Below are 17,605 nucleotides of genomic sequence, written 5' to 3'. Positions count from 1 at the left end.
AGCAAATCCGCAGCTGTGCAGGACACGAAGCCTTGAAAAGTTTCAGAAATGTCTCCAAGATCAGCTTTGATCATGCAGTATACAGAAGACATTTTGACATGTCACAGCAGGAGGAGCGCAGGTGTAATTAATCAGACGGATGATGGCTGAATTTCATTCAGCTGCTTCAGTTTCAGGGTCCTCGTTTTGTGCATGTCGTCACACCATCATGTGTCACTGGTTCATTTGAATAGAGAGGAGATGTCGTTGTCATTGGTGACACTTGGCTTTTTTCACCTATTCATAAAAGAGAGCTTAGATCTGACTTTTTTGCAATCCTACATAAAATGTGTTAACTTTGTTTTAATCTTTAGCTTTTTAAACATTTTGGTTAAAATGAACTTTTAAAAGAGTCTGCCTACAGGTGTGACCGTGGCCTTGCTATATAAAGTTTCCTAACTAATTCAGCTGTTAACAGGCTACAGTAATCCTGGTAATTCCCATCCAGCTGTTTTGGTTCTTTGTTAGTTGTTCTACATTGTGTTTCACCATGTTTCCAGGCTGTTAAACATCAGGCGTTACCAGTGAATGTTTAGTGAGTGATGTTGGTGAATGAGGTGAGGATTTCCTCAGTGGACATGTGAGACTTTTAAGTGATACTATGAAAATAAAACCATACTAAAAACCTTTAACAAGTGATTCATGAACATTTTTTCTTGGCAGAGTGAGCTTCCCAGTCCTTCTTTGATATCTAGTAAGGCTGTGTTCAGAATCTTTCAGTGTGTTTGAGTATTTTTTGCTAACAGTATTTCAAGCTACATTTGGATTGGTTATTTGTGTACACACCCTTGTTTTGTTTCAAATTAATTGTAATAATTACACTAGGTGGTTATGATTTCTCAATAACCAGCATGTCTCTTTAAAAAAAATCATACACTCATATCTAAGAAAGCGAGCCATTTGTATGGAAAACGTTCTTCTTTTTGTGGTTTGAATCAAATTTTCCAGATCCAGCTTGCTGTGAATAAGCTCACCCTTTTGCAGGTTTGGGTTTAAGGACTTGTTGCTCTGACAGCAGTTCATGATTTAAATTGAGCCAGCTTCAAAAAACTAAAAAATTCAGACATGTCAAATTGTAGACATTTGGATCATTCTGTTATCCACGTACGAAGAACAAGGCCCAGAGCTCTGAACCCAAAAGTCAATCTAACACATTTGAGACCATCTATAAATCATACCTTGCCTGTGTTATTACATGTAAGAGTCAGTAAACAGCTATATTTACAAGACGGCATGTGGCTCTATTCCACAAAGTCCCCTCATCTCTGACTACACACTGAAAACTTTTAAGAGATAATCATGACATTCTCACATTGATCTTTTTAACACTTTATTTTGCAAAGTTCCATAGTGATTATTTTCACTTCTTCTTTTCCACGTCCTGCTCTGCGGCCTCTTTGGCTCTCTTGGCGCGGATGCCGAAAAGACGAGCGTTGGCGCGGGCCATACGAAGGCTGGCGAAAGCCTTGAAGTTCTTCTCATCCTCAGAGATAACCCGAGCCTTCTCCTTTTTGTGCACCTGGGAGAGAAGAAAATGACAACAGTAAGCAAATAGGTTTTCTCACATTGCTCAATTCTTTCTGCCAAATGGCAAAATCCAGCCAATTTAACATTGACTTTTGCAAACCAATGCCCGTGTATAATGCTTCAATTTGTTTTTCAGCTCGATTTTAAAAAGCAGTCATCAGAAAAAGGGTTCACGTGTTTCATCAAAAAAAATACAGAGATTCCGGAGATTTGTCATCATCTGACTGCTGTGATTTTTCACACATTTAGTGTTTTTATATTTCTGAACAGTCATCGCTAACACATGATGGCATATGAATGGCAAACGACAAAATCTATCCAAGTCCATGTTATCTGGTGTGCAATTTCAAAGACAAAATGAAGGTTCATTTTCCAGCCCAAACTAAAGACATTCATTTACAGTGATTTCACCGCAATCTATCCCAACATCCTGGTGCCAAAGAATCTCTGAAGAGTTGAAGCTTACCGTTTTGATGGGCATGACTGGACCAGCGAGCTGAGTGGCCATCTTGAGCTCCTCCTCCTGAAAACATTACCAACAGTTAATTCTTCAAAGCAAAAGGAAACATCGCGAGGCAGATAAACATCCTGCTAAGGCTGACGTCTGGGGGCTGTGAAATGACTTAAATAAAGGGCAGTCCGAAAAAAAAGCTTAAGGGTTATTTATTTTCAACCACAGCAATGCACTTGCAGGCTGTTGGGAGGACAGGTGTAATATATAATCTTACTGAGTAATAAATCAATTACTGTTGTAACTGAGGGTGCACTGACAACTGAGGCGGTGAGCGATGTCTGGTCTTCAGCCCCCATTATTTTTCCCACCGTTGGAAGTTTCTATAACATTACAGGCCCTCGATGTTTTATTCAGCTCCTGGATAATCCCTCAGTATACTTTAATTCTTCACTATATGTGAGATTTAGCGCAGAGAATCTTGAGATGCAGCACTAACTGACGGGCTAATGTGAAGAGGCTACACGGTGCAGAGATGAGCTGCGGTCGTGTAACAGCAGCAGCACAATATATTTGTGATTGACATTTTTTTTTCTTGGGCCCTTGTCTTGCCCCAAACACAAGCACACGCACGTACGCAGTGCTAGGACCCGGGTCTAAATTAGGCCGGAGATGACCAGGGCTCAGCCCCGACGCGTTGGCTCCACTGAGGTGGCCGCCCAGGTTGATAAAATCTGAATGCCAGTTTTTAGTGCTGGATCTAACCTGCGTAACAGCAGTAACAAAACATTTGCTGATCCAGCGGACTTTGGATCAGTCTTGGATCAGAGCGGCCACCTACTCTCCTCCTAGCAACGAAAGGCCAAAAACACCCCAGCAAGCAGCGTGTCCCAAAACAGCCGCCCCAATTACTGAGCTGAACGGCGCCTTTTCCACCCTGCAAACCAGCCTTTGACCAGCATGGCAGACGGGGGCTGCAGCACATAATTAATCTACGCTAGTCTAACAGCGTGCCCTGGATTTAAACCTCCACCGCCTGATTTCGTTAAGCAGAAACCAAAAAATTAAAAATCGCTTCTGCACCCTGGTGTGTTACACCGGTTGCACTTTTGGTATTTTCGCCGTTGTGCAGCCTGAACATGTCGGTGATGCCACGTCAGCAGCGGCCATCTTGGCTGTTTTCAAAAATGCCTTTATGGTTCTAGGTTTATGTTCACCGTAGTGTCAGCGGGACAAGCCACAGAGTCACAGACTTTACAGAAAATGTTTATGTTCCACAAGTTAAAGAGACGTCGTCTATAATGCTGCCCGTATTGAATAAACGGTCGGGACTGACCCGACTCTGGCCCAGCCGGTTTGAAACCTGTCTGAACACGAGGGAGACCAGATGCATCTGCCAGAGCAAACATGAGCCCACAGACTCATCTGATTTCCAGGCTACAAAGCACAAGCAATCAAAAAAACACTCCTGAAAAATGAATGAAGCACTAAAATCTCATTTAGAACGCAAATTAAAATCTTTTACAAACGGCGTGCAGCTGCCAGAGACCAAAGTTTAATGGTGTCCTGCAAAGATTACGGACATATCACTGCACCTTTTTTTTTTTTTTTTAAACCTTCTAGTTTACTCAAACACAAAACTCTCCACTTATAAGTGCAGGAGGAATAAAACCAATTTTAGCCGTGGTTTTTGTTTTATATATTAGTCATAAAAGCTTGTGTTTAAGCTGTTTTCGTAAGATGCGGCAGCAGTAAACAAACACTGCAGAGGGCTCACAAATTGTACTTATTCGATTTTGAGGGATGACTCACTCCTACGGACCACATGCCTTTCATGAATGTTTTAACACTTGTTTTTCGTAGGAAAATTAGTCAAACAATCAAAACGACAATTAACCACAACTGTGGTCTGCCACGTGCTCCACAGACTGGATGTTGTTTTTTTTTTTCATTTTTCTTATTTTTTTGCCACAACTTGAAAAACAAACTTACAGTGCTGTCTCCCTTCTTAGGAGCAGAAGCCTTCCTGGGGAACAGGATGAGCTTGGAGCGGTACTCCTTCAGACGCTGCACGTTGGCCTGAAGAGATTCTGTGGATCTGTTGCGACGGCGAGGGTCAACCGAGATGCCGATGGTGCGGGCTGTCTTTTTGTGGATGCCAGCTGCCTGTTGGAAGAACACAGCACATTAAGAGTTAAACAAGATCCTATGATTGGGATGTCATGTTCACGTCCTGATTACTGGTGTCCAGTGTGTGACATCTGATTAGATTTTCATTCTGAGTAACAAAAAGCAGTCATCAGAAAAAGGGTTCAAAGTATTCATCAAGTAAATACAGAGATTCCGGAGATTTGTCATCATCTGACTGCTGCGACGCCGAACGTGCGAGATCGTTCTTATATTTCTTGGCGGGTCGGCCGATGATTGCGCGCTAACCCACGTACTTTAAGTGCTATTCTTTATTTACAGGAGACAACAGATTCACTTGCAAAAGCAATGGACATTCATATTTAAAACATGAGCCTAGTCCCGCCTTAGTCAGGATATTGATTATCTGTTATATTAACATAATGTGGCATTTACAAGAGAAAAATATTTGCATATACCCATTAATATTTATGAAAAAAACAAAAACAAAACAAATGCACTCAATTACAACCTGTTCATAACGATTCAACACTTCGACCCAATAAACAGGAGCCGAGCACTCTGCGCTTTCTTTCTCTGTCTTTTAGTGGCCAGAAAAATCTCGATTTTAAAGGCTGGCACTTTTCTTCACAGCAAATTGATGACAGTTTGGCTGATGTGGAGGATCAAACTCCAGAGTGAGACTCTACTGCACAGGCATTAGATTCCCTCAACAACTTAAATAGCAACTGGCAACTGAAAGAAAGTGTTACTGAGGTTGCAAATTGTAAGCACTTTCCCTCATCAATTTTTGGTCAGATTAATTGATTTTTTTTCGGGCATTTGAAATGAAATGGACTCGAACCCGCGACCGCTGCAGCACGGACAGTGCCATTATTCATGGGCCGCCTGCTTAACCCACTAAGCCACCGGACACCCCAACTGATGATTTTTTTTTATTAAAAACTAAATAAAAGCTTGCCTTTACAAAATATCAAATGTGTTTTGTACTCAATCAAAGCTCGCTGCAATTTATTTCATAGCCCATCAATTAAATTTCACATTTGATTAAATTCTTAACCAATTAATTATTTGTTCATTACTCATCATCATCCATGGTTCTTATTCATGAAGATGAGGTCTGACAGAAGCAATCAGCACAGTAAAACACAAACTGGACAAAGTAGACTTAAAAAAAAAACATAACCTTGCCACTATTACTCATGTTTGAGCCTGCTTCTTGTGAAGCAAAACAAACAGGTCCACATGTTGTGAGGTCACGCACGTCTTCCTCCCACAGCAGACAAATACAAGCGGAGGAAAGAAAAAGTACAGTTTGGCAAGAACATCAAGTGTTTGAGCAGCACTTTGTGTTCTTCTGCAGCTGCTGAGTGCTTTGGTTGGGTAGGACGCATGATTCATCACAGGAAGGTTGAGCTTGTTCTGCTTTGCGTTCACAGCCGTCAATAGCATTTCTGAGGGGGAGGTCACCTCCACAAACACCAGGTTTGACAGTTTTGGTGTTGCTGACTTACAGTTCAGTTTCATCAATCAGTTGCTTTCCTGCTTTTTCGCGTTGGCAGAATAAATTCTGTGGGACAGTTTTGACGCACTATCCAGTATTTTTGAACACTTAAAAGGTTACTGATAAAATGATTCCTGAATGTAAAACAGCTATAAACAGACAACTGGAGAGTTTTACCTTGAGCTCCTCCAAAGTGAAGCCACGTCCGGCACGAACCTTGGTGTGGTACCTGACAGTGGGACATCTGACCTGTGGCCTTAACGGTCCAGCTACAGGACGTGGGGCAATGCGACGGGCCTTAGCCTGACGAGCCTTTCGCCTAAAAAACGAAAAGTATTTGTTACGACTACTGTAAGCAATGCCCCCTTTCAGCCCCAGAAACTATGACAATATATTCAGGTCTGTATATTCCTGATCGTGTTTCTCCAACTAATCATGACAAAAACAAAAACAGAGCTTCTCAGATCTTCTGAGTGTTTTGAGGTTATTATACTACTGCACATTAGAAAATTGTTAATCTTTAATAGTGAATTGTTCAAAACAATGTTATTGATGAATGTTGATTTGTTACATTCTGTTTCTCTGTCTCATCGACCAATTCTCATATCGGCTTTAATCGAGGAACTGACTACATGACGGAGTAATATCAATCGCTGCCTTTACCATGTACTGCAACCACACTGCATTTGACTCCTTGACTTGATCAATCAAAATCATGTCTGCATTTACAGACAACTACCCTCAATGGGATAAAAGGAGCCCTCATAGTAGGGATGGGTGCTGAAACCCGATAATAAACAGGCACCGGTGCCAAATTATTTAAAACCGGAGTATTGATAATCTCCAACATTAACGGTTCTGCTATCAGTATTAAGGAAATAAAGACAATATTTTTCTTGTTTATTTGGGTTAAATCGGCATCATATTTTACAGATTTTATCTATCTATGATGCATTTTCACAATTCAATCCAGAGCACAGCTCTCATGTCAGAGCCGGCAGCCTGGTGCACGTGTGAGGGACGGGGACAGCACTGTCACTCTGTCCCACAAAGACACACACAGGGCCCTGCTCTCAGAGACACGCTCCAAAGTCTGGTTATATTTTCACAACAGTTGATGTCGACACTGTTTGTCGCAAGTGCAACAATTCTTTTGCATGAAAGGGCGAAAACATTACCAGTCTTTCAATACATCTAGTGTGCATCACATTCAGGCGAAGAAATGCTCCGTTTACAATCGCCACCTTGTAGTTCATCTTCAGTTTACGCCATCCACCTCAGTATGTTACAGCCTATAATAGTGATTTGTTCAACACAATGCTATTGCCTAATGTAAAGTTATAGACTGTTCTTACATACATACAATACAAACAAAATGTTGATTCTTTTTAAAAAATGTACCTTCATTTTATATCCCCTTAAAAAAAAACTCACAGAAACAATAAGAGTACAATTATACTATCAGATCAATGAGAAGTAACAGTAAGAGTAATACTGCTGCTAAAATATTAATACCAATTCCAACCTAATAGTTTAATTAAACCCCATCATTCAAAGAAATCCACATGCAGGACCCCTCAAAGCAGGATTACCATTACTTATATTAATATAAAGCGTCTGTTATTTCACATTTTTACACCCTGACACACATTTGTTAATGTCCTTTGAAACTCCTTTGGACTCCAGTGTGGCCCTATGGCTGTAAAACTACAGAGAACTGACTTGTCCCCTGACAAAATACATTGTTGATGTTACCTTTAAGAAAATACCCTGACAACTTTATTTTAGTTATGGTCTACAGTTCAGTTGGTTTCTTTCACTACATCCAAACACACGAAATACTGATGCAGCTGATATCTCACAGCAACAATATACTATGTCTCAATTAACTTCTTATAGCTTATTGCATTTGAAATGTGTGTATACATATATATTTACTAATAACACTTGAGCCTGGCCTACAGAAAAGCGCAGTTTAAACGTTGTCTGTAACCACTTTGGTGTTTAAATGCTGCGTCCGATATGCTACTTGATCATAGATTTTATTTACATAGTGAGATAGAGAATAGCAGTACTAATATCCAAAACTATATTAGATGATTTTCCCGTATCGTCCGTACTTCATGATGCACTCTCACCTGCGGATCTTCCTGGCGGGCTGGTTGAACCAGGTGCGCACTCTCTTCTGCCAGTCCTTGTGAAAGTGGGGGTTCAGGAGCATCCCATTCCGGCTGGGGGCCATGGCTGCCTACTTCTTCCCTGAAACACAGCACGGCACACGGACATGAGCAGCCTGTCACGCCGGCACACCATGAGTTACCGGGGCTGTGACCGGGATGCTAAGCTAGCTGGCTAACGAGATTACCGTTTAGTCGGACAATTCCCGTGAACGGCTTAAACACTCCACAATAATTAGTCCTAGTAATTTCAGCATCTGATACGAGTTTTCTTTTATTTAGAGGGACACTGTTAGTATCTGGAGCTACACGTTGGCCTCTATGCTAACAGTCGCTCATAGACTCTGCCTGACCGGAGCTCACTATTACAACAGATGTCATTCAGCACTTTAACAAGGACGGAACAACGCAATAATCACCTTAGTTCAGAGGTGACAAAACACTCTATTTTATGATGTAAGTGAAACTCGTATATATACAAAAAATACTAAGGATTGAGGTAGATTATTTTAAAATCTGTAGAGAAACATTTAGCATACCTACTAGGGAGGAAAATGGCCGAAAGGAAAAAGGAAGTGGTAATGCGGTGGATTGTGGGATATGTGTCGACCAGCCAATGGCAGAACAGAATGTATCAAAGAGTATATGTGGGATAGTTATCTCCACAGGAACAATACGATAATACGTAAAATTGAACAAAAATACTTAGGACTTTTTGAAGTAATACACTGTATTATGTAATGATTGTGTAAAAATATATTCTATTAATTTAGAATCGCTATTTTTTGTGGGTTACATGTAAAATCCTTGCCAAAATCACTTAAACCGGGTGCAGAGAGAACTAGCTCATTTAAGCAAAACCCAGAAGTACTTTAATTATCTTTGTTTTGCTGCAGGAAAGTCCAACGTGTGTGTGTTTATGTTCTCGTATACTACGAATTTGCCTGGAATTATTTATTCGTTAGGTCCAAAAATACAATTAACATCAGTGCAGTTAACGTGGCTGAGTTTGGGTTGGAAATAGGCCCAGATTAGTGATTAGATTGGAGATTTATTAATCGTATGATTTATGAACTGCTTCTTTGTTTCTAAAGATTGGACAAGGATGGTAGCCTAATAATATCCACTGAAAGCCTTTAAAGCCCCTTAATATCTAAGCCTGTATTATTAGTAAGTATATTGTGCTTCTTTTCAAAAGATGTAGCCCAGCCTAATTTACATTTGCAAAGCTTTAGAAGTCTGTGGTAATGCTGTTTACAATATAACAGATAATTTATTCATGATCTCTTTTTATGTACACGTGTGATATTGTGGGCTGCGTTTTGTATATAACAATTAGAGGTGAAGTTTTTGTGTTGGCCACTAGATGTAGGCCTAGCACATTTCATCAGTAGTCAGCAGTAAGCTTGTTAGATAGCCTTATAGTGAGATAATATACATATATTGGCAGGCCTCAACTGGCGGCCTACCACTACCAAGTTATTTTCTTAAAGTTAGCCAGCATACATAGACAATTTCTTTATGGTAGCAGGATGTAGATGTAATAAGTATGTGGCTGTATTTGGAAATGACTGAAAACAAAACATTCAAATGATGAGTGAAATAAAAACTTATAAAATATTTTGGATCACCAAACTGGCCTACAAAGCAAAGGCCCGAGGTGCCAGGTGTCCCTAAATCTGAGTCTCCTTTTAAAGTGACTACTGTTAGCAAATCACATAAACCTGGGAGATTTTTCTTTTCATTTTGTGCTTCAGGAACAGCCTTCAGCAAACCCTAAAACATGAAAATTTGATTTCAGTGGGACAACAAACTGTATTTAAGGCTAAGTGTCCTCTCATGAAAATAACATCTTACTGATCCCACCTTCAGTTATTTGTTAACAAACTCTTTGTGCTCAGTCCTGTCTGAACTTGTTTCTCTGCATGCTCCTGAGTCAGTGTGCCTTCTGTGGACACAGTGGAGGGACTAAAATCACATTCAAAAAGATAATTATATATCTAGATCAAATTTATCTGTTGTCGTTCATTTTTTGTTGCAGTGATCAGAAACTGTGCCAGAGAGGAAGGCCTAAAGCAAAATGTCAACAGCTTCTGCTTTATGATTCCTTGATATTACTGATGCATAATGTATAACTTTTAGTAACTTGGTTGATGTTTTTTTTTTTGTTAAATTGAAACTATGCTACTTTTCTCTCTGAAATGAATCTGAATATGTCTTTTTTAAGTAGCCTACTTTTAAAAAAAACCTAATAAAAAAACCATACTGGAACCACCATCCCTGCAGTTTATTGGAAAATTATGATAAGGAATTGTTGTTAAATGCATTTTAAAAGAATTATGTTTCATTATTTTGGAGCAGTAGAGACAAATCAAGTGTGAAAAGCAGTGGCGTTGTTAGGCCATGGCGTCCGAGGCTTCAGCCCTGAATGTTTTATAAATAGCTCTGGATCTAAACATGTAGGCTATAAATCTATAAGAATATATAAGAAAAAATAAGAATAGGCTTAATAATGATTACAAAGCCTTGGATCTAATCTGTCGTTTTGTAATGTCTTGTAGTTGAGTGAATGTAATTAGTTTCATTCCACCACTGTTAACATGAATTGCCACATTAAACCATATTTTCAACTCTTGTCAACAGATTTTTAATAATATCAGTTTTGAAGCAATCTGTTCATATTCAACACTTAACTACTAACTGCTTGAATTTGAAACATCAAAATTCATAATTACTTGGGGAAAACAAAAGTTTTTAAGCATAAATAAGGGTGCATTAAGGGTGCAGACTTCATTAAAAAAGCATCAAAATAGTGTCTGTTAATCAGGGCGAGTGCCCAATGTCTTCAAATTTCCAAAAATGCCGCTGGTAAAAAGGTATCAGTATGGACAAATATTCAGTTTTTGAATGGGAAACTTGTGTTGATGGTACACAGATAGGTTGGCACAATAGAGGTTATTTAAAGAAACTTTGGCCATAAAGTAAATCATTTATTAAAAATGTTATACGATAAAATGAACTAGAGATTCTCAGTGACTTAAACCGCCCGTGACAATATTTCAGTTAATCAGTTTTAACCACAAAAAACTAATCACAGTGCTCATTTTCCACTATCAGCCTGAGAGTGCAGTTTTAAGTTTGGTCACTGATTTTAGCACCACTGCTTCATTAATCATTAATAAACTGTAATCTTTGTCTTTGTTCACCCAAGGGCAAAGGTCAAGGTGTGCAGAACTATAACAAGCAAAAGAAGCGACATGCTGTCAGCACATGTACCGCAACACAGTGTTAACATGAAAACAGCACATCATAAACTGTGCATGATGTTTTTTTAAACTATATTTCAAATGATTTAAACACTAAACCAACGCCATCACATCACATTTGTTCAATTTTAAAGCTGTAGTGAATTCACAGACATCGAGAAAATAAACACAGGGTTGTAAGGACTAAATTTTATTAAATGAATGTGACACAGCTTTTACAATAACTTTGTAGTCTTTTACCAGGTTTGTGCACGAGGAGCAAAGCACAAGAAACGCGTTTACAGACAGATCTCGACATTATGAGCCCTTTGGGTTGGCTAGTAGCTAAACAAATCCTAACCTAAGTGGAAGATGTTACTGGGGATTTCTAATTATTTTGATAGCACATTTCCAGTATCAAAATAAATACCACAGATAAGAAAGAGTGTCACACAAGATGTTAGTAACCCTGCCTACTAATCTTTGATTGCAATGACATTATAAAAACAGCGCAGTCAGTTCATTCATTTATTCTTCAAGTGACTTAATAAATTTATCATACGCAGCTTGATCCATGAGGCTGTCCAGTTCTTCAGGTTTTGCAATCGTCATCTTGATTAGCCACCCTGAAAAGCAGCAGTTCATATTTTTAAAAAATGGCCTCATGAACAAGCAGGTCTCTTATTCTGAACTGGCAACATGCCATCTATCTTTGCAACAAACCTACTGGGAGAAATGCTGAGGAAAAGAACAGTCACTGTGAGACGCTTACCCTCTGCATAGCAGGCTTTATTCACCAGTCCGGGGTTTTCTGCCAGCTCTGTGTTGATTTCAGTGACTTCTCCCGTCAGTGGTGAGTAGAGCTCACTGGCAGCCTTTACGCTTTCCAAGGCACCAAACTCCTCTACAACACAAAAACACAGACACAACACAACAGACACTTCTTATCACACTACTGAACTCAATTACCATCAAAAACGTGCTGTGTATTCCTGGCTCTTACCCAGCTGCTCAAGACTTTGGCCAATTTCAGGAAGTCCACAGTAAACCACATCGCCTAATGCTTCCTGAAACAGCAGAACAAACTGTATGAATTACAAAGTATTATGTGAAAAGTATTAAAAAGCAGTACTCTGACAATGCCTTAAAGGAATACTTCACCCACAAAATAACTACTTGTAAATCAGTTAGTCATGCCATGTTATTTTGAGTTTGTGAGTTTTTTCATTCATGCCTCCGAGTAAAACTGCAAACATATCGACTGATTGAGAGACCACGTTTAACAATAGCAAGAACACATAAAAGCGTGCTTACAAACTTTCGCAAATTTGTGCAGAATAATCCGAGCCTCATTTATCCCGTCGTATGCTCAGTACTTTTCGAGACATGCATTTTCACGAAAAACCTTAGTATTGAAAACTGAACTGAAAGTGAAAAGTATCTATGCTCTCCTTAAAGTCAGACAAACATACAAATGGTCATTTTACAGGTGAAGTACTCTCTTGATGCATTTCTGTATTTTACTAAAATGATGAGGCTTTCTATATTCTATATTTGTTATGGTCAACAAATCTCATTGAATGAATTCATGAGCCTCTCGATACTTTATGACTCTCCCTGCCTGTGGTTCTAAATCCCCTTCCCATTTGTTTGTCCAGCTGTACAACTTAAAAAAAAATTATTATATATCTTTTAAAAAAAGCAATAACATTGAAAATATCCTGGGACTTTAGTTTCTGGAAAATATTACTCTAACAGTAGTAAAAAGTGCATCTGTTGGGGATTATTTTCAAACGCAAATTAATACTCATTTGGTGTTTGCAATTGTCTGACTCTTTTAACAAGTTTTTTTTAGTCGTTTTTAAACAATAATGAAGCTCAACGACACAGGAAAATAAGCTATATAGTATAAGCTATACAAATATGATGGTTGCTAGTAGGATCCTTTTATGTTTTAGTCTATTCGTGAAGTTTGTTGACATTACAGAATGTCACCAGATTTATTCTTTAATCTACTGATATTTTTTAAAGGAAGCACAGAGTCAGATCTGCAGGGCCATCAGTGAAGAAACAAATAGCAGTAAGAAATCAGAAATAATTTCTCTCAAATTTAAATCTATTGCAATACTATAACAATAAACTGACATTACTGCCACACAGAACTATACTGTATGTATCGTTCGTATTGTATCGTATTTATCGATGTACAGCACTTTGGGCAGCTCTGCTGTTTTTAAATGTGCTCTTATCATAAAGTACAGCTATATTATGATCAGCCTGATCAAACCGTCGAAGCAACGACCGAGACTGTTGTCTTCAACCAGATGTAAAACATTCTGACATTTATTCACACAATAAACTGGAAAATCTGTATTTTCTGATGAAGACACAATTTCAAATTGGATTTGCATTTTATCTTAAAGAAAACAGTGTTTCTGTTGGCAGCAACTGGATGTTTTGTCCTAGGCCATAAGAAATGACTATCAAGAACCTGTAAAATTTTTATCAAACCTGTATATTTTGGGCTACAATACAAAGCGGGTCAAATTGACTACTTCTATGCACTGTGTGTTGTGTATAGTGGCAACCATACACAGTATAAACTAGCTGTTATTACGTTATAATGTCCACGGTTTGCTGTATCAACGCAGCTGAACTAGTGGAACAAGCACAACTGATTCTAGTTTTCAGCCCTTATATGAGACTCAGTGTGGCGACTAGTGCATGATACTCTACTCAGTGATGCATGATGGGAAAGCAAGCTAGTCCCAATGCCTCCTTACACAACATGTATGGAAGTAGACTAATGTGTGGACGACAAAGACCAAGGACCTCATTTATAGTATCAGACATATTTTAAAACTCTGTAGTCAAAATGTTCCTGTTAGAGAAACTTCACTCACTTTAACACTGAGCGGTCAAAGATAAGGAAACTATTTTGTGACCCTGGAACTGTTGATGCCATTTTAGACTCAACAAACTTTATTATTTAATTTTAAAGAACTGAAGAAACACTGACTTGGTCATTCTTAAATACAGTTCGTAATTTTATAACATTTCAATCGTGTCACTAGTGGATCTATAAGAGGAGATTACAAGACCCTGGAATACAATTCATATCAGACTAAAGACGTATAGATCTTTCAGTAATAACTTAAAACAACGGATGAGTAATACATACACGTGTAAGCTCTAAACTCTCTTTTTGCTGCTGCTATCTACATGTCCTGCTTGTTTGCAATTTTGTTCTGTGTGTACATATGTAATTATTGCCTCTACTAATTTGAACTGTGTCCTTTTCCTATCTTTAAACAGGATTATGTGCTTTTGCTTTGATGTATTTCAGGAAGCCTTTTAAACACGTCGGCCAAGGAGAACAGGTTGTTTTTTTAATCATGTGTATTTATTAATTTGCACTCTCTGTTCTTTTGCAAAAAAAAAAATAGTAGTAGCCTGAAGTCTATAAAAGCTTATCAGTATTGTTTTCTCATTTGTTTATTAGGGCTACAGGCTGAGTGGTATTTTTTTTTCTACTTTTCAAGATGCTGTGGGTACAACACACGGTCAGAGTCCTGCTCAAAGGTCACATTCACAAGTACAGTAGAAGTGCAGATTGATAAAGTCCACACTTTGCTCAGAAATAATCACATCTACAGTTTATGGGCATTTCTTTTTGAATGCAGCAGTGATATGAGGGTTAATGAATATAAACAGAGGCAGTAAAACTCTGCAAGGTGGACATAACTGAAAACTTTGAAACTTTAAACAACTGATGTTTGAAAATGCAAATAATTTCCTCTGCAGATATTACGTGTGCAGTGTCATTTTAGGAACGATCAACAACAAATGCAGTAGACTCTTAGTTTCTCCTTCATGTCTTCACATCATGATGCATCACAAGCAGCAGAGATGAAATCATTTGAACTTTAGATTTTGATACGGCAGCCAGTGTTGGAAATGAATAACACCTCCAAGTAGGAATAGCATTTGTTTCTCTAAAAGCTGCATTCAAAGCCAAAAGACATTGAGAGCTTTGAATGTCTATGTAGGCCTGCCCTTGATATTTTCTGCACAGCACTGCAGTTTTGTCGTAATCAATTGTCTCAACAATAGTCATAAAACTGTAAATAGTGTGTTATAGTACAGTCACTGCGGGTGAGGACAAAGGGCAGCACTGTACTGCACACATTAGTATATCACTATTTCTGTTAGGACGTCGGTACCAACCTCTGAACCAAGTGTGTCATAAATCAATGATTAGTAAGAAGACCCAACAACCTACCTGAGCATAGTTGCTGATACCCACTGTGCCAATTCCACCTTCCACTCGCACCCACTCGTGCTTATCTGTGAACTTTAGGGCTGCGGAGAGAAAAAGGGAAATCATTCAGCTTGGAACAGATTAATGAATTAGTGTGTGAGTCAACAAAATGAAACTATAAATCCTGAATATGACATGAATATATAGAGGGAGGTCCGCCAGGTGTTAAAGAAAACACAAAATTGGGACGTCCAAAGATCACATTACTGCACTGCATACCAAAGCTGATGAGAAGGCTGTTTTTGATGCAACACCATGTGCTGTTATTTAGAGATAAATAATCTGTACTTCAATGGTTGCAAAAACACAACCTCAGATATGAATCATGAGCATTTTGCAAGTGCAGTTTTATATCCTGAGCATCAGTGTTTTTTTTTTTCACAGAGAGGTGGAGGATCAGGTTGGGTCAGATGTGCAATCAAATAATAAGAGTTACAGTTAGAGCCTTTTGATACCAAGCTCATGCTGTCATCTTCGCAATGCCCGCAGGGAAGAGTCGCAATGCCTCAACAATTCCCAGTGTTGGCATCACACCATGCAGAAAAATACAGGTTTGAACCAGATTGTGAACTGTGCAAGATGCTGATGCATGGCAGCAGAGAGCAGATTCACAATATTCCTGTTGTGACAGGCTATAGACGTGTTTTTCTATTTATAAAAATAGGTGAAAGCCTTTCAAAAAAAAAAAAAGCTTTAACGTATAAAAGAGTATAAGAATAATGAATGACAGCAACAATTAGGAGGAAAAAAATCAACTGTTTAAATTTTAGACAGTATGTACACATGAAAATTCATCACTCCACAAAAGACTCGTGGCACATATCCAGGCTCACGCGTGACTTCTGTTTGATAAGCAACAACTTGGTGCACGAGACACTTAATTTGTATTTTATGGTCATAAATTAACATCCCAGTCTGGAGCTCGTGGTCCGTCTGTCTTTCAATGAAGACATAAAGCCTTTTTGTATACCTCAGCTAACACAACATGCCGCTGCTAAAGTTTTGGTAGTTGACAGGCTCCGAGTTAAAAACAAAGTTTGAGCTGCCCTCTTTGTCGCAATCCTCTGCTGGGAAAGTGACACTAACTGCGTGAGTTGTTTCGCCCATTACAGACACACAGGAATGTGTGACTAGCCCGCATGTTAGGAAGTAACATCACGGCTGATTTGGACAGCCATGGTGATCTGTTTTCGCTGTGTTTCTTACCTGTGGACAGGGCCGAGGTCGTGCTCAGTGTCCGCGGAGAGTCGCTCCTCCACAGCAGCCGAGTCGCTGAAAGCTGCGCTGCCGACGAGAGGTGAGGCAGTCTGGGAGAAAAGTTTGCAGAGAGGCACCGCAGCGCTGCTCTCATCGCCATCTTCACTCAGTGTGTGTGTGTGTGTGTGTGTGTCCACACTTGTCGGGTGCGCTTACACTTGACTACGGGAGCGAGCGCCATCCCACTGTTTGCGGGCTCCCGCCGGGAGGAGGAGAGCAGGGGTGGTGGGAGAGGAGGGAGGTCAACACGGGTTTAAAATCAACATGTGGCATCTAAAAATGTGTTATGTACTCACGTGAGAAAAAAAAAAAAATCATCTACTCTTTTTATTCAGAATCGACATTATCTCTTGAATTCAGAGAAAACATTGGAGAAATGTATCTTTTAGAAACTTTATCTCAGACTTTTGAGTAATAATCTCGTAATTCAGACAAAACAATGCATTTTTTTTTCCCCCATGAAAAATTTCCTCATAATTCTGAGATAATAATCTCGTTAATTACGAAATTCAGGCCGAAATTAGGAAATCTTTCTTCATAACTGAATGCATTATGCTTCTGTAATCTTTCGCTTGGTAATCTTTAAGGTCCAGTGTGTAGGATTCAGTGACATCTAGCGGTGAGATTGCAGAACTGAAATTTCTACAGTGCAAAGCAAGGTTTATACATTTGTAATAACAACTAGATACCAGATGCCAAGATGGCACACAAAAATGGAGTTCAAATGGAGTTGCTTGCATGGCATATACTCAGCTTTCAGGTTAACTTTTGGGGTTAAATATGTGCAGTTGTGTGGACGTTGCAGATTTTTAAATGCTTTTTCTCAGCTCCAGGAAAGTTTTACAGATAAAATGCGGAATTACAACTTGTAAGTCTATCACGTGATGCCATAGGGCCCAAAAAAATATTTCCCACAGTCTTACATTTTGAAAGGGA

General features: G+C 39.0%; 2 protein-coding genes and 2 non-coding genes across 5 annotated transcripts; all 4 read right to left on the bottom strand.

Annotated features, from left to right (window-relative positions):
- Positions 1-1,356: 1,356 nt before the first annotated feature.
- Positions 1,357-8,461, bottom strand: rpl13 (ribosomal protein L13). 2 transcript variants are annotated; one of them, XM_042489272.1, is made up of 6 exons: positions 8,386-8,461; positions 7,808-7,928; positions 5,847-5,988; positions 4,010-4,183; positions 2,033-2,089; positions 1,357-1,558 (listed from the first exon to the last, which is right to left on the bottom strand). In XM_042489272.1, the coding sequence occupies exons 2-6, from the start codon at positions 7,909-7,911 to the stop codon at positions 1,400-1,402; spliced, it is 636 nt and encodes a 211-aa protein (XP_042345206.1). In that variant the 5' UTR covers positions 7,912-7,928; positions 8,386-8,461; the 3' UTR covers positions 1,357-1,399. The 2 variants fall into 2 exon arrangements, with proteins under 2 accessions (XP_042345206.1, XP_042345125.1); XM_042489191.1 differs by lacking the exon at positions 8,386-8,461 and adding an exon at positions 8,266-8,372.
- Positions 1,706-1,785, bottom strand: LOC121948377. The gene has a single exon (XR_006106143.1). It is a non-coding gene; the product is annotated as a small nucleolar RNA MBII-202 (small nucleolar RNA).
- LOC121948371 lies at positions 4,299-4,377 on the bottom strand. Its single transcript, XR_006106142.1, has one exon. It is a non-coding gene; the product is annotated as a small nucleolar RNA MBII-202 (small nucleolar RNA).
- Positions 8,462-11,286: 2,825 nt separating the features above from the next.
- Positions 11,287-16,846, bottom strand: gcshb (glycine cleavage system protein H (aminomethyl carrier), b). Its single transcript, XM_042488345.1, has 5 exons — positions 16,619-16,846; positions 15,374-15,453; positions 12,095-12,158; positions 11,864-11,995; positions 11,287-11,717 (listed from the first exon to the last, which is right to left on the bottom strand). Exons 1-5 carry the CDS (start codon positions 16,767-16,769, stop codon positions 11,620-11,622), a joined length of 525 nt encoding a protein of 174 aa, XP_042344279.1. The 5' UTR covers positions 16,770-16,846; the 3' UTR covers positions 11,287-11,619.
- Positions 16,847-17,605: the final 759 nt, after the last annotated feature.

This window comes from Plectropomus leopardus, chromosome 1 (genome assembly GCF_008729295.1).
Source record: "Plectropomus leopardus isolate mb chromosome 1, YSFRI_Pleo_2.0, whole genome shotgun sequence".
Lineage (NCBI taxonomy): Eukaryota > Metazoa > Chordata > Actinopteri > Perciformes > Serranidae > Plectropomus > Plectropomus leopardus.
The sequence above is the reverse complement of the archived record's forward strand: the minus strand, read 5'-3'. Positions and strand labels throughout refer to the sequence as shown.